At 37.9% G+C, this 13,328-nt stretch overlaps 2 protein-coding genes across 4 annotated transcripts; both read right to left on the bottom strand.

The window, feature by feature from the left end:
• Window positions 1-415: 415 nt before the first annotated feature.
• On the bottom strand, window positions 416-9,172 carry rbm5 (RNA binding motif protein 5). 3 transcript variants are annotated; one of them, XM_055026419.1, is made up of 25 exons: window positions 9,025-9,172; window positions 8,738-8,785; window positions 7,296-7,470; window positions 7,059-7,214; window positions 6,884-6,953; window positions 6,410-6,483; window positions 5,634-5,717; window positions 5,385-5,445; window positions 4,971-5,036; window positions 4,721-4,881; window positions 4,522-4,619; window positions 4,341-4,428; window positions 4,184-4,252; window positions 4,033-4,099; window positions 3,533-3,627; window positions 3,293-3,446; window positions 2,508-2,602; window positions 2,238-2,417; window positions 1,996-2,136; window positions 1,821-1,907; window positions 1,551-1,742; window positions 1,388-1,462; window positions 1,199-1,299; window positions 976-1,105; window positions 416-881 (listed from the first exon to the last, which is right to left on the bottom strand). In XM_055026419.1, exons 2-25 carry the CDS (start codon window positions 8,752-8,754, stop codon window positions 756-758), a joined length of 2,562 nt encoding a protein of 853 aa, XP_054882394.1. In that variant the 5' UTR covers window positions 8,755-8,785; window positions 9,025-9,172; the 3' UTR covers window positions 416-755. The 3 variants fall into 3 exon arrangements, with proteins under 3 accessions (XP_054882394.1, XP_054882388.1, XP_054882401.1); XM_055026413.1 differs by having other exon boundaries at window positions 7,059-7,217; window positions 9,025-9,171; XM_055026426.1 differs by lacking the exons at window positions 8,738-8,785; window positions 9,025-9,172 and having other exon boundaries at window positions 7,059-7,231; window positions 7,296-7,397.
• A 1,444-nt stretch (window positions 9,173-10,616) lies between these two features.
• Window positions 10,617-12,178, bottom strand: brk1 (BRICK1 subunit of SCAR/WAVE actin nucleating complex). The gene is made up of 3 exons (XM_055026435.1): window positions 12,002-12,178; window positions 11,180-11,262; window positions 10,617-11,097 (listed from the first exon to the last, which is right to left on the bottom strand). The coding sequence occupies exons 1-3, from the start codon at window positions 12,153-12,155 to the stop codon at window positions 11,071-11,073; spliced, it is 264 nt and encodes an 87-aa protein (XP_054882410.1). The 5' UTR covers window positions 12,156-12,178; the 3' UTR covers window positions 10,617-11,070.
• Window positions 12,179-13,328: the final 1,150 nt, after the last annotated feature.

The following is a 13,328-nucleotide window of genomic DNA, read 5'->3' as shown; positions in this document are numbered from 1 at the left end:
CACTCATCCTGTTTCATTTGTAGAGTAATAAACACGTGACATGTCTCGAATTTTCCTTGTTTTTTCAGTTTAAAAAGGTCTTTCTTTAAAACGTGTCAGTCCGTGCTAAGCATAAAATTGTTGGCTGTGCTGTAAAATGTGTGAACTGCTGAAACAGTTTTTGTTTCTCAAATTCTTAAAGCTTGTTTTTTGTGCTGAAATCATGGGGAGAGAGCTGGTTGGCAATAATCTACAATGTAAAAAGTCTTCAAATACCATCCATCCATTTTCTCACTCCCTTGACCCTATTGGGGTCAGGAGGTGCTTGTTTTTAAAATACCAGTAGTAATTAATCTTAACACACATAACAGATTCGCTTTCTGAAAAAACTTTTAGCTGACCTGTCATAACAAGACTCAAGTCTTACATAATGATCCCAACTTTAATCCCATCTTTTATTTTTTTTTTTACATTTGACAAGATCTCGTATAAACTGTACAGTCATGCAAAAACAAATTTAAATCAAAGAAACAAAAAAAACAGCAATGTAAATCAACAAAGACGACTCATTATGCATATGTACAATTTATAAATTAGATCCTTTACAACTTCAGGTAACTTTAACAAATCTCCTCTGGTGGTCCATTTTGTGACAGTACATTAACCGTTTTGTGTCATACAGAGTGGATTTATTTAACAGGAGTCCATCTTCTCCTCTGCGATAGTGTGGCTGATATTTGACAGATCACAGCAACACAATCAAGTTAGAAAACGACTCATTCCAATTCTGTGAAGCGGGCAAACATTGCTTTCCGGACCGCGTCTTTGTATGTATCTGAAGCAGACAGGGTGTAGTTGGTTCCCTTGGTGCCCAGTCCAGCTCCTTTAGTTCTCAACTGGGCCTGCAGAGGAAAAGGACACGCATTAGCACACATTACAGTAATTAATACTGCTCAGCGAGATGCAGCCTGTCATCTCCAGGTTTACGGTATGTACCTCGATTGGAGCGGTGATGCCCTGTTGGTTGCGACCAAGACCTTTCCCCTCCTTCCAGCCCATGGCCTGCAGCATCTTGTTCCCAATATTATCACTTGTAAGCCCATCTTTAGTGGGCTGTTCATAGTTTCTGCACAGGTAAAAAAATAAATTTTTAATTTTTATAGTAAAGCAGAAAAAAAAAGTACAAATTGTGTCTTAAAATACACAACAATGCTCTTACACAACTGGTGCTGGCTGGTTGAATTTCTTCTTTTTAGGCACTGGTGGTTCTGGGATGCCATATTTTTCTCTTCTTTCAGCTGCTCTGTCCCTGTATTTTTGCTGATACCAAAAATACATATATTTCAAATTAAAAAAAAAAGGTCAAAGTAAGGTGAACATATCCAAGCATATGAGTGTATGCTCAAACCTCTGTTTCTTTCCTTTCCAACTCTTCCAGCTCTGCTTCACTCATTTTAGATCTGCGGAGAACTTCAAGGTTTTTCTAAGAGAAAATAGAATTTTTCTTTTTTTTAGTTGGACTGTTGAAATTTGAAACAAGTCAGTCAGAAGTCAGTAAGTTAGGGTGATACCTTGTGAAGGTCAGAGAGCTGCTGATGTCTCACTAAACCCTCTTTGTTGGGGAACTGTCTCCTACACAGCAGACAGGCCATCTTCTTCCAGTCTGTCAGCTTGTCCAGACACAGGTCACCGCCATCGGATTCTCCTCCTGCTACTCCTTCCTCAGGGTCACTGTCTCCACTGTAGGCTGCCACCAGGCCACACTAACCCACAAACACAGAGCGGACGTCTCATAAAAACCAAACAATAACACCGAAGGAAACTCCAGAAAGAGGAAATACCTTGGAAGAACTGGCAGAGCTTATGGGAAGTGCTTCCTCTTCAGCGCACCTCGCAACCTCTTGCATGAGTCTGTCTAGACCTGCCTGCTGAAGAATCATTCAACATGTTTATCCAAATTTGTTGTCAAATATTACCCTACGCTAGGATATTTTGTTGTTGAATCTTATGAAATACCTTCTTCTCAAACAATGTGTATCCAGCATCAGCTGCTGCTGCCTCCTTCCTCTCTTCTTGACTGATGGGCTGAAAGCTGCTTTTGAAGTTTTCTTTCTGCTTATTGAGACTTTTAGCCCACCGTTCCATGTCTTTAGCAATCTGGAATATTTAAAAATCAGTTTAAAAATAAAAGAAAGTAATAAAACAGATAAAGCTAAACAAAACAAATAAAGTGTTTAAAGTGGGATTTATAAAAATACCTGCTGTGCAGTCTTGCTCTTTGGTTTCTCTTTTTTCTCTTTAGGCTCCTTGCTGCCTCCAGCTGAGCCATTTGCTGTTTTATCATTCTGCCCAGCATTTATGTTGCCAGAGGCTGGTACATACGTTTGTTTCTCACTGTCCCAGTACAGGTACTGCTGAGTCTGAGTGTTGTAATAATACTGAAACATAAAGCAGTGATGTACAAAATCAAAACATTATGAAATCTCTCCAACCAAACTGGCTGATATTAAGGACTTTGTGTTACTTACTTGTGAATTTGGGTCATAGTAGAGGCCAGTCTGAGGATCGTAGTAATAGCCAGAGGACTCATCATATTGATATGTAGATGTATCAGGAACAGAACCTGTTGATTATGTAAACATTAGCACATTAAAAGGTTGTGATAGTACCGGTTTAGGATATGCAAGTTATTACTGCTGTATAAGACAAAAAGTCTTAGAAATTAAAGAGTCATCAGAAAACCTTCAGCTTGACCTACCCTGACTGGGTAGATCAAGTCTAGTGAACTTAATTTAGCATCTTCAGTAATGATGAGGCAATAAGAAGTCAGAGAAGGTACTTACAGGAAGCTATGTTTTCTACAACACATTGAGACATTTCTGTTGTTAATTGAGGCTCAGACAGGTAAGACTGGGTCACTACCGGCACTAACTGATAAAATGCTAAAAATTAGTTTTGTGTTTCAAGATAGTAAAACCGTGTTTTTCATCAGCTTCTGTATTACACAGTGTGACATCATCTTGGTTGCTAAGATGAATATTTAAAGCAGGAAGGATATAAACAAGTATTATAAATAGCTGACTGTATCTTTTTTTTATCAATACTTCAAAGAGTAAAGTCAGAATCAGCTTAAGTTTGCATTCAACTCTGGTCAATTGATCTAGAAAAAGCTAGATCAATTGAAACCTACCAAAACCTATTTAAAGGAGTTCAAATTTTCCTGAAATTTCTGTTTTAAAAAGTAAACAAAAAAGTCAGATTGTATCCATTACAAAAAAAAAAAAGTCTATTAAAGCAACACATCTGTCCATACCACTGGTGGGCTCCGCCGCCGGTCCAGCAGCTGGTATTGCACTGGCTCCATTAACCTGGGCAGCAGCTCCAGCCAAGGCAGGCAGAGCTACAGATTCAACAGCTGCAAGTCCTGGCTGAGGTTTTGTATCAAGTTGCTGGGCAAGAGGCAACGCCTGGAATTAGAGTTTATGGGGGATTTTTTTTAGAGGTTCATATGGTTTATCAACTTTATGTAATTCATTACAAACGATGGTATTACCTGTACGGCAGGTGGTGCAATGATATGTGGTTGGTAGACTTGTGGACTCTGTGATATCACAACAGCAGCAGGAATCAGCTTTACACCTGGAGCAGCTAAATCCACAAAGAAGATCAAATTATTACAGCATTATGAGTCACTAAAGCTTTAAAGTGAAGTAGAGCAGTACAGCGTTGCTGTGGTATGTGTATAAAAGAAGATGTCCAGCAATTTTTAAATATGTCCCTGTTCCACCACAGCTGAAACAAATGTTTACTTCCACACCTCTGCAAAACCTCGTAACATGCTGAGGATAACATTCATCCATTTGAATCAGCAGCATTAAAATAACATATTTTAAACATACAGGACAGCAACTTTTGAAGAGTTTAGTTAAATAGTACTGTTCTACATAAAGTAACAGCTTCCAGTCTAAATTTGAAAAAATTTTATATTACAATTAAGACAAAAGTTTAAACATTACAGATTTATATGATCTAATGTGAAAACGGGCAATTTACCTCCTAGGATTCCATTTCCCTGACAAGTACTGGCTGCTGTTCCTTGATGATAATATGTCTGATAGTCCTGTAAAACATCCAAAGCAAATGTAAATGTATAAGTGTATTTTACTCCAAACATTTGGCACCGAATGTACTTCGATGAACTAACCTGTGACAGAGGAGCGTAACCTTCCTGCAGACAGGCATACTCTGACATCCCATCTGAGCTCTGCTGTGGCTGGAAGGTGGAAAATAGATCATTAATGTATGATCGCAACAGCTGCAGAAAAAAACAAAACAAGGCACTCCGAGAAAAATGGGCCAACCTGAGCTGATGACCACTGTGCTGCTGCAATAGCTGTGCTGGCCACAGAAAAAGCACTGACACGATTCCCATCAGGCAATAAGAGGTCCCTAATTGAGACAGAAGGTTAAATGACTTTGTGTTCAACAAAAGTTCCATAAATACAACTAAATGCCTTTTAATGCATTACAGAGATGACTCACTTTCTAGCACTCTTAGCATAATCCACTCCGATTGTTTTCCCATCCAGTTTCAGAGGAGGTTGCAAACCTTGTAAGATGGTTAGCAGCTGGGAAGCTTCCTGCAAAAAGTTGAGATATCAAATTTAAAATGGTACCTTTAGACCACTGGCTTGTGATTTGTTTTGATAAATAATCTGATATGTATCCAAGGTTGTTTTACCAGAGGGGAGGACAGCTGAACAAAAGCAAAGCCTCTGTTCTGGCCTGTTTGCTTGTCCTTAATAAGGCGAATGTTATTGGCTGACAAATTGGCGTACGGTGCCAGTGCTGTCAAAATGGCATCCACTGTGGTCAGAGGAGCAATGTTTCTCAAGATGATTGCTGAAAAAAACAGCAAGGATTCACTTTAAGAAAAGCCAATCGTGGATAATCGGTTTAGCTTTTGGATTTGGAAGAACAAGAGCTCTTACTGTCTCCATAGAAATCACCAGTGGGTTGAAGTTCAGGGAGCCCAGCGGCATTGCCCGCTTCACCATCTGTTAGGAGAATCACAGAAATAAAAACAGCATTAACATAACCTTTAATGATGATTTAAAATAACATAAAACAATTAAGTGGTAAAAAAATTGTTTTCAGCCTCGAAAATTATAAATTACACCATGAGGGTCAAAAATTTAAGGGAGCTAGTACTAATACTTCAGGCATTACTTTGAAATATTGGACTTCCCTTCTCGCTTACGATGGTTCCTTGTCTAAACCAAATTTAAAAATACTTTTAAGATTGTACAGTTACTGGAACAGATGTTGTGCTAAACCTCAACACTTTCAGCCCAGGCTGTGCGGATGTCTGCAGTGGTTGGCCTCCTGCTGATTCAACTACTTACCAGCTTTAGCTGCGCCACACCTGAAGCACTTCAATCGCCTCCGGAAATTGTACAGGCCACACTGCAAGTAACCGTTCAAATCATTTTTATTAAAAACAGCTAAAGCCCAGAAAAGAGCTGCCGCAGACTAAAGGAGGTCTACTTTGATGCTAAACCAACCTAGCGACACAACTTCAGCTTTAACAATTGTACCAGTGCAGGAAAAATTGGATTGGACTGAACAATGGTAAAAATCATGGGTTTACTTACTGTGTTGCAGAGCCAGTCTTCATACTTGTTCCTAGGGTAACTGTAGTGCATGTCCACAACTTTGCCTTGGATGACCAGAAGTTTCTGAAAGAGGAAACAAAAATCACTCAAGAGTTCATGGTGGACGAATATCTAATCAATTGGGGCAAGCAGTGTTGGAAGGGAGAGAATGGGGAGAGGGACCCCCAACAGACAGCCTTTGAGTTAAAGACAGGCACATGATGTATAAGTGAGCATGATGTAAAGAAGTTTCTTTAGGTGTTTGGGACCCGCGTGCCCAGACTAGGCTGGAGCAGAATGTATAATGTGATCCTAATAGACACAGCTGACAGCTTTAAAAAAAAAAGACAGAAGAAAATAAAACATGAGCTTCTCCATTAAAAAAAAAGAAAACATTTAAAATTCCCATGTACTGAGGATAGGGCGTAAAAAAAGATAACACTTAAGTCATCAAATGGACACCGAAATTTAAAGTAAAAAAACAAAACAAAAAGGTGTGCTCATAATCTTAAATACAGAGCTCACAAAATGTGTCTGCTGTTTAGTATCAATGCTAATAGTAAAACTAAACACTTTGTTAATGTAAGAAGGTTTCAGATCAAAACCAAATAGACATCTCTGGTTATAGTAAGTCAGACTGTTTTGATGTGTGGTATTCATTCTATGAGTTATTTTCCTAAATTTCCACACTTCATATTCAACACATTCTGGTTGCCTTTAGAGTCAATTCTCCAGATCCCCAAGATTAAAACTAGACTTGGCGATTGTGAAGCAACCTGATTGGTCTCCATCCATCTGGTAGCATCTTGCAAGTGATAAAAGTCCACGAAGGCGAAACCACGGCTTATACCTAGAGACAGCATTCAAATATAGACGGGAGGTGTGTTAGTTAAGAGTCCATGGGCATATTATTCAAAGTCTTCCACAAACTGCTTCACGACCCAGGCCAAGTTTGGTACACAAAAGGCCACTCCTTAGGAGTTTTACCATAGCAAGAAATCCTGCTGAATACCACTCATAGAGTGGGTCAGTCCACTGACTTCAATAACTAGTAATGCCGTACTTACTTACCTTGAATAATCCACAAAGTACTGAAACAGTAAGTCTTGCATTAAAGTTTTACATCTGTTTGTTTCACACAACTCTCTCCTATGTGCTATGGGAAAATGGGTCTGAATGGAAGCAGATTGGCCCTATGGTCAAAGCCTGGGGGTGGGGAGTTAAGGGTCCGGGGTTCCTCTGGTTCTCACCTGTTCTCTTTTTCATCAGTCTGACATCTATGGGCTGGGGTCCCTCCAGTTGGTCAATGGCAAAACGAATCTAAATTATACAAAAATGTACAATTTACAGTAGGGTTCACTGTATCTTAATAAAAATTTATTTACTCAAACTAAATATGCAAAACTGATATTCAAAATCACTTACATCCTCTTCAGTAGTGTGAGAAGACAATCCCCCAAGCATGATGGTCTTACTCTTCCTGTCATCCCCAGGTTCTCGTCTGTAATCCTGCTCTTGATAGTCACCGTCTGAGTGATAGCCATCTTCTGATCTATCACTGTTCCTCCGTTTCCTCTCTCTCTGCTTCAAAACAAAGCCTTTAAAAGTTTAATATCAGCAAACAAAGTGAGAACACAAATATGCAGATATTTGAGCTCATACCTCAGGGCTGTCTCGTGGTCCTCTACGGTCTCCATCATAACGGTCACGCCTCTCTTCACTCCAACGCCTGGAGTTGTGATCACGCTCTTGGTCTCTGTCCCGTCTGTCTCGCCAGTCGGGATCATCACGGGACTGCTCTGAGCCATATCTACCACTACGCTCAGTCCGACTGATCCTGTAAGACAGCAGAGAAAAACATCATTACAAACAATTTAATTGACTATGAAAATGAATTAATTCATATCAAAACAAAATGCTTTAACAAAACTACCGTTTTCCATCATTTAACCCAGGATTCGTGTGGCAACAGTCTCCAGTAAGTTTAAGGAAACACTGGATACCGATAATCACACATTGCTAAATTTACACCATAATTCTTTATATGAAAGTGGCCAATAGTTAAGCAGTAATATAAAAAGATGGTGGTAGAGCTTACTAAGAAGTTGATGTTTTCTATGTTATCGACACAAAACTCTCACTCTGACTTCAGAAAACCTGAACCGCCCCAGCTGCAGTTTACTGACAGGTCAGAGGAAGGAAGTATTTTTATCAGGAGCCTCATGGGGAACAACAATCATTCAAAACAATGTAAGCACAGTCCTCACACTGCTTAGAGCAAACTATTTCCCCTTAACTCAAAACAGTTCTTTAACAATCACATGCCAGCACTTTAGACTAAAAGATGTTTTTAACACACATTGTGTGTATAGCTGTATGTCGACCACACTCATTTCCACTTCTTTGATATCCTTGATTCTTGTGTGGATATTGTCTGCTTGACCTGTGATTTATCAAAGACCAGGAGCAGCAGGCTTGTCTTTGCAGGGTTATGCAACCACATTTAACCTTTTTATGTGCATAAAGACTCTTGCATTATCGGATTGGATGTAAACATTGAGTTTACAACTAACAAAGTAGCTCAACTTATCTGGGTTCTATGGCATATGGTTCTTCTGGCATTTTTTACATTCAACTCGATTTTGGTGGTGGCTGGTTATTGATGGAAAACAATGAATCCCTACAACATCAGTAACACACGTGGTTTAAGAATTATAATAGTGCACATCTTTTAATTTCTGACCAGTATTTATATGCATTTCATTAAACGTTAAACAATTATTTTCAAACTAGGCCTAGACATTAAATAGGTCTTAGCTGAAAGAGATTTTAAAGAAATAAATCCGTTTCCGATAATGACAGGAAATAAATCTTGGTTGACCGAGCATATCAAAAATAATTTTCTCACGAGGTAATAATGTTAGCATTGACGGCCTTCGCTGCAAGAACAAGGACATATCTTTTTCCGCTTTAGTACTGATGTAACTCTGGCACCATTTTACAATTGAGCTTATCGTGAACGGTCGTTCTCTAGAATACAAGCACTGAATACCATCTTGTTTTAACACTATTGAACATACGAAGCGGATTCCTTTGAGACTTACCTCTTATCAGCACCCATTTTCTTAACGGACTCTTCTCTCCTGCAAAATCTACAGGAAAGAAAGAATCTGAAGTTTACTCATTGTTCCCTTCCCACAATCTGTCTACATATTTTATTTAATTTAAAACACATTCAGTCACATACGCATTTGTTTCCAAATGAACCCAAGGAAACCATGTTAAAACGTAACATGGAGCCCGAATATTTGTGGGGAAAGGACAAAAAACAACGACGTCACCCAGTACAAAAAACCGCTCTATTTTCAACCCAAGCAATAAAACAACTCACCGACGTGTATTTCTTTACAACGACGCTCTTTTAATAATTACTTTATAGCAGAAACATTCAAAAAATTACAAGAAACAAAACTCATTTCACGTCGAAAGGCTGCTGACGACACCGACGACGATGGAACCTTCTTTATCCCAAGATGCACTGGGGCAGCGTCTACAGTAGAGGGGTTTATAATTCCCTGGTAAAGTCTCGCAGGCATCACTATAATCAGAATATCAGTTTTAAAACTGCCATAGTTTTGTGACTTACATTGAGTCGGGATTTAATTCGAAACGCGATTTTAGATAGCGTTAAAACCCGGTCTTACCTGTTTCTTTCTGAGACAAGCGACTTTGAGCTTAAATGGGTTGCGCTTTGGATTTTGCCTGCAAGTCAAAACTATGGAAATAGTATGTGTTAACACGGCGCCATTTTACGAGAGCCTACCTATTATGTAATATTCACAAAAGAATGTTTGTGACCTTTTATAGCCACGGAATTTTACAATGTTCATGTGTACCTTTATTAAGAATGTTACTGCTGCATCTTTATCATTTGGCATAAGTTTTTCTAATTGGTTAATTCTTTCGTTCTGGTTGTCATAGGATTACATATATATATATATACACATATATATACATTCTATGGAATGTGGTCTAACCAGTCTTAAAACTAACCTTCTCTCCCATCAACTGAATGAAAAGCTTAAACACTGTTTTATTTTCATTAGTGAATAATTTGCTCTACTTTTACCTCTAAATGGTGTTATTTTCAAAGAAGACCCAACATATGGTAGTCCATCACAAGAATTATTAAAATTAAACCTTTTTTTAGTGTTCACCAACAAAATAAAAGATTTCCTAAGCACAAGGTTCTTGTACAGAATCTGCTGTTTGTGTAGAATAAATCTTTCTCCATTTCCTACAATCCCCATTAACTCTGTCCAGTACTGACCTGTTATGAAGTGAAATTTTCAAGATAGTCAATCTACTGGAATACCAGAAAAAGCATTTGATTCATTTGTTTTTCACAAATTGAATACAATGTTTGTTTCACAACATTCTTATGTGTCTGGAATAGAAATATGATATTAATGTTTTTAAACAACATGAGGAGGAAGGGCATTTCTTTTTCAATAAATGAATACAGTTTTCAGACAAAGTGTTTTCTTAAATATATGTAAAGTACAAAACAAAAACCCTTCACCATTGTATTTTAATTTTTCAAACTAGAGTGCATCAAAGATGGTCTACAGCTGTTAGCTGTGTGCTAAACAGGAAACCGACTAATAAATGTTAATTTCAGAATCAGCAAATATCCTCTGAAGTTCCAAGTTAAATGCAAGCGATTATTCATTATGGATTTAAACTCTGTATGTAGTAGCTATCTGTAAAGTAGTATTGCATTAGAGCACTAGTCATATAAATGGTGAATGGTGCAAATCATTTGTCAAATATAACTGTATACTTTTTTCAATTGTGCATCTTTAAGAATTGTAGATGATGCCCACTTCAGACTGTTTTATCCATTTGAGTTCTCCAAAAGTTTTCTTGATGAATTTCACATATCTATATTTAAACTGTATATGGCTAAACAGAGATGAAACATAACTGTTCATAATTTATTACAGTCTTTAAAGTTTCATCAACACTAAACAGTTAATGTACAGGCAGGTTTTCCATTAAGGTAACTACACAATTACTTGGTCAACTTGGCACACAAGAATGTTCCCCTTTTTTTCCATTCATTTCTGATTAGGTAATGACACTGTACACATAATGCTTACAGCGAAAAACATCACTAAGCCCCAAGATCTGTTGAAACCAGTACTTAATTTAGCTTAATTTTTTTAAACGAATGTTTGTGTCAAACAGACCGATGTATTGTATATAAATGTGTCATGAGATAAAAACAACACAAACTTTCAGCCATATAATATAAAAAAATGGTCCACATGATCCCTCCATGAGGATGGTGGAGTCCAGCACATTTAGTCCAAAAAGCTTCAGGGTGGAAGGTGGGGAAGTAGTTTGAAGATGTTAGGAATTCCCATGATGAGATCTAGGTCAGGGTCTCTCCTTTGGTCACCTGTATTAAAATACAGTTTAGTTCAATGGTTAGATCACTTGAAACCAGCCAAGCACAAAGTCCATCTGATTCCTATACTTACTCTGGCCTCTATGTATTCAATCCTTCTCTCCAAAGCTGTTAACTTTTCGTTGAGGGTGGCCAGACGAGACCGACAAGACATATCTGTAAGGGTTGTAATGAAATACGACGTTATTAGTATGCTTCAGATGCAGGTGTTTATCTATAAATGGTCCTTTTATCCAGTCCTGTTCATTTACAAAGCATAAACCCCAACAGATGCTATCCCATATGTTTTAGAGGTGTTTATGCTCCCAGAAAGATGAATTAATGGATGGATTATCAGAACTACTCAGTTTGTCATCAAGTTTCATTACTATATGCAACTTTACATCACTAAGCACAATGCAAAATGTAGGACAGGACCTCGAGACTTATTTCGCTGTACTTGTTTCGTTACTAGTAGCATCACATTTATTCTTGATTATGTATTTATCTGGACTAAGTTTAGCACGTAACACGATTTCCAGAACAATACGACCTGTTAATGAAATGTAGCTACAGCTATATCCATCAGCTGTTCGCTCAGTAAACACGGCCAACTAAACCTGTAGAACCTGTTTAGAAAACATTACGCTATTACACTGTCGTACTTACGGAATTTTTAAATGAAATTTACTCTTAACCTTGTGTAGACAATATTTAATCGACTAAATTTGCTTTAAATGTCCTGACAAAACAGGAAGCTGGAGGCTAACAGCTAGCTGGGAGTGGCCATTAACAACATCAACATCACTGCTAGCAGAAGCTACATAGCTAGCTCAACTAGCCAACCTGATCTTTTCAATCAAATTTTACACTCTAGGATCATCACATTCAAGACTTCGTTCGCTGAAAATCTTACCAAACGAGTTAAGAAAGTCAGCAATTTTCTTAATGCTGCTTGTAATCACTTCTATGTACTCTCGATTTGCCCAATCTTGATGAATCTCTCTCTGTACGGGATCTTCCTGGCCAGCCATGTTTAGATGATGAGAGGCAGCAGCTCCGCGCAGCATTAAGCAGGAAGCATAGATCAAACGGCTGTTCCTGACTGCTAATGTCGGCACAGGACAGCGAGAAGAGTTTAAATCAGTGGGGAATGTTTCACAGAACCCAAACAGGGGATTTAGTCAACATCCATCACGCTTATCTGGTATTTTATTAAGTTTTCATGACAGGAAGTAAGGAAATTACATTACTTAAATTTGGCAAGCTGGCCTTAATTGTTAATTTATGCTTTCCCATTTGAGCAAAAACCTCAGAGCAAGGATTTTCTAGTATGACTATAACCACATACCTTCTGTTGTTGTTTATAACGTGCCGGCCACTTGACTAGGTTCATCCAGGCAATCCAACCCATTACTCAAATTTAACATTCAGCAAGATACTGGGAACACTTCATACATTTTTGACCTTATTGAATATACCAGAAATGGTCATGTTCAGCAAACTAGTTTTGAGATTATTTCAGCCTTGTGACCTGGTTTATCAGAATGGTCTCTGCATCTATTTATAAAGCTATTTCAATTATTTCCTCAGTTTGCATTGCTGATTTAACATGAAAATACTATAACTTTATATAGAAACTCCAGTCATTTCAATGTAACTATAGTCACTGACATCTATGTATGACGATGATTTTTATACTAGCTATGCATTTGTGAGTAATGGATACTTGGGCCTTTGCAGCACAGTATAGCATTTGTGTATGAAGATAAAATTGATAACATTTCTTGGAACCTGAATTCATGCATCCTGCTTTTGTGAAACAGTCCTTGAATTTGTTTACTGTTGCTTAGAAAGCACCTAATTATAGATTAACACAAAAAATTTCTATATTTTGTCAAGAAGAGTAAGTCATATAGAACTGAAAGTACTAATTAGCAGTAGCCCTTCTGAAATTAGGACAAAGAGCCTCACCCTGAATTCAATTTCACAATTTGTGCTCCGTGCAGAAGGCAGGTCAGAATTCAAGCAGGACCTTCTTGTGTGTGTTTTTTTTTTTTTTTTTGGTGTATTTCAACTGCATTCATTTTAGCTTATCACTTTTAGAGTTAATTCTTATTTTACTACATAGTTTTTGCTTTGTTGATAAATGTTTGTTTGCTTCTGGTTGCTCTTCAGCCCTTTGCCCAACTTGTTTTTAATGTGTTTTCGATGCCAGAACTCAACTTACGGCACCATCTGGG

The sequence above is a fragment of the Poeciliopsis prolifica genome, unplaced genomic scaffold, assembly GCF_027474105.1.
Source record: "Poeciliopsis prolifica strain line A6 unplaced genomic scaffold, Auburn_PproV2 SCAFFOLD003, whole genome shotgun sequence".
Lineage (NCBI taxonomy): Eukaryota > Metazoa > Chordata > Actinopteri > Cyprinodontiformes > Poeciliidae > Poeciliopsis > Poeciliopsis prolifica.
This window is presented reverse-complemented; position numbering and strand designations above follow the sequence as displayed.

Excerpts from the sequence above, each read along its gene's own strand:
- rbm5 (XM_055026413.1), bottom strand. Across the intron at positions 7,218-7,295 it reads GACCACGAGACAGCCCTGAG|CAGAGAGAGAGGAAACGGAG; the intron begins GTATGAGCTCAA and ends TTTGTTTTGAAG. Across the intron at positions 5,446-5,633 it reads AAGACTGGCTCTGCAACACA|TGTGGCCTGTACAATTTCCG; the intron begins GTAAGTAAACCC and ends GGTTACTTGCAG.
- brk1 (XM_055026435.1), bottom strand. The coding sequence starts at position 12,155 with ATGCTGCGCGGAGCTGCTGCCTCTCATCATCTAAACATGGCTGGCCAG. Across the intron at positions 11,263-12,001 it reads TGACTTTCTTAACTCGTTTG|ATATGTCTTGTCGGTCTCGT; the intron begins GTAAGATTTTCA and ends CAACCCTTACAG. Across the intron at positions 11,098-11,179 it reads TTGAATACATAGAGGCCAGA|GTGACCAAAGGAGAGACCCT; the intron begins GTAAGTATAGGA and ends ATTTTAATACAG.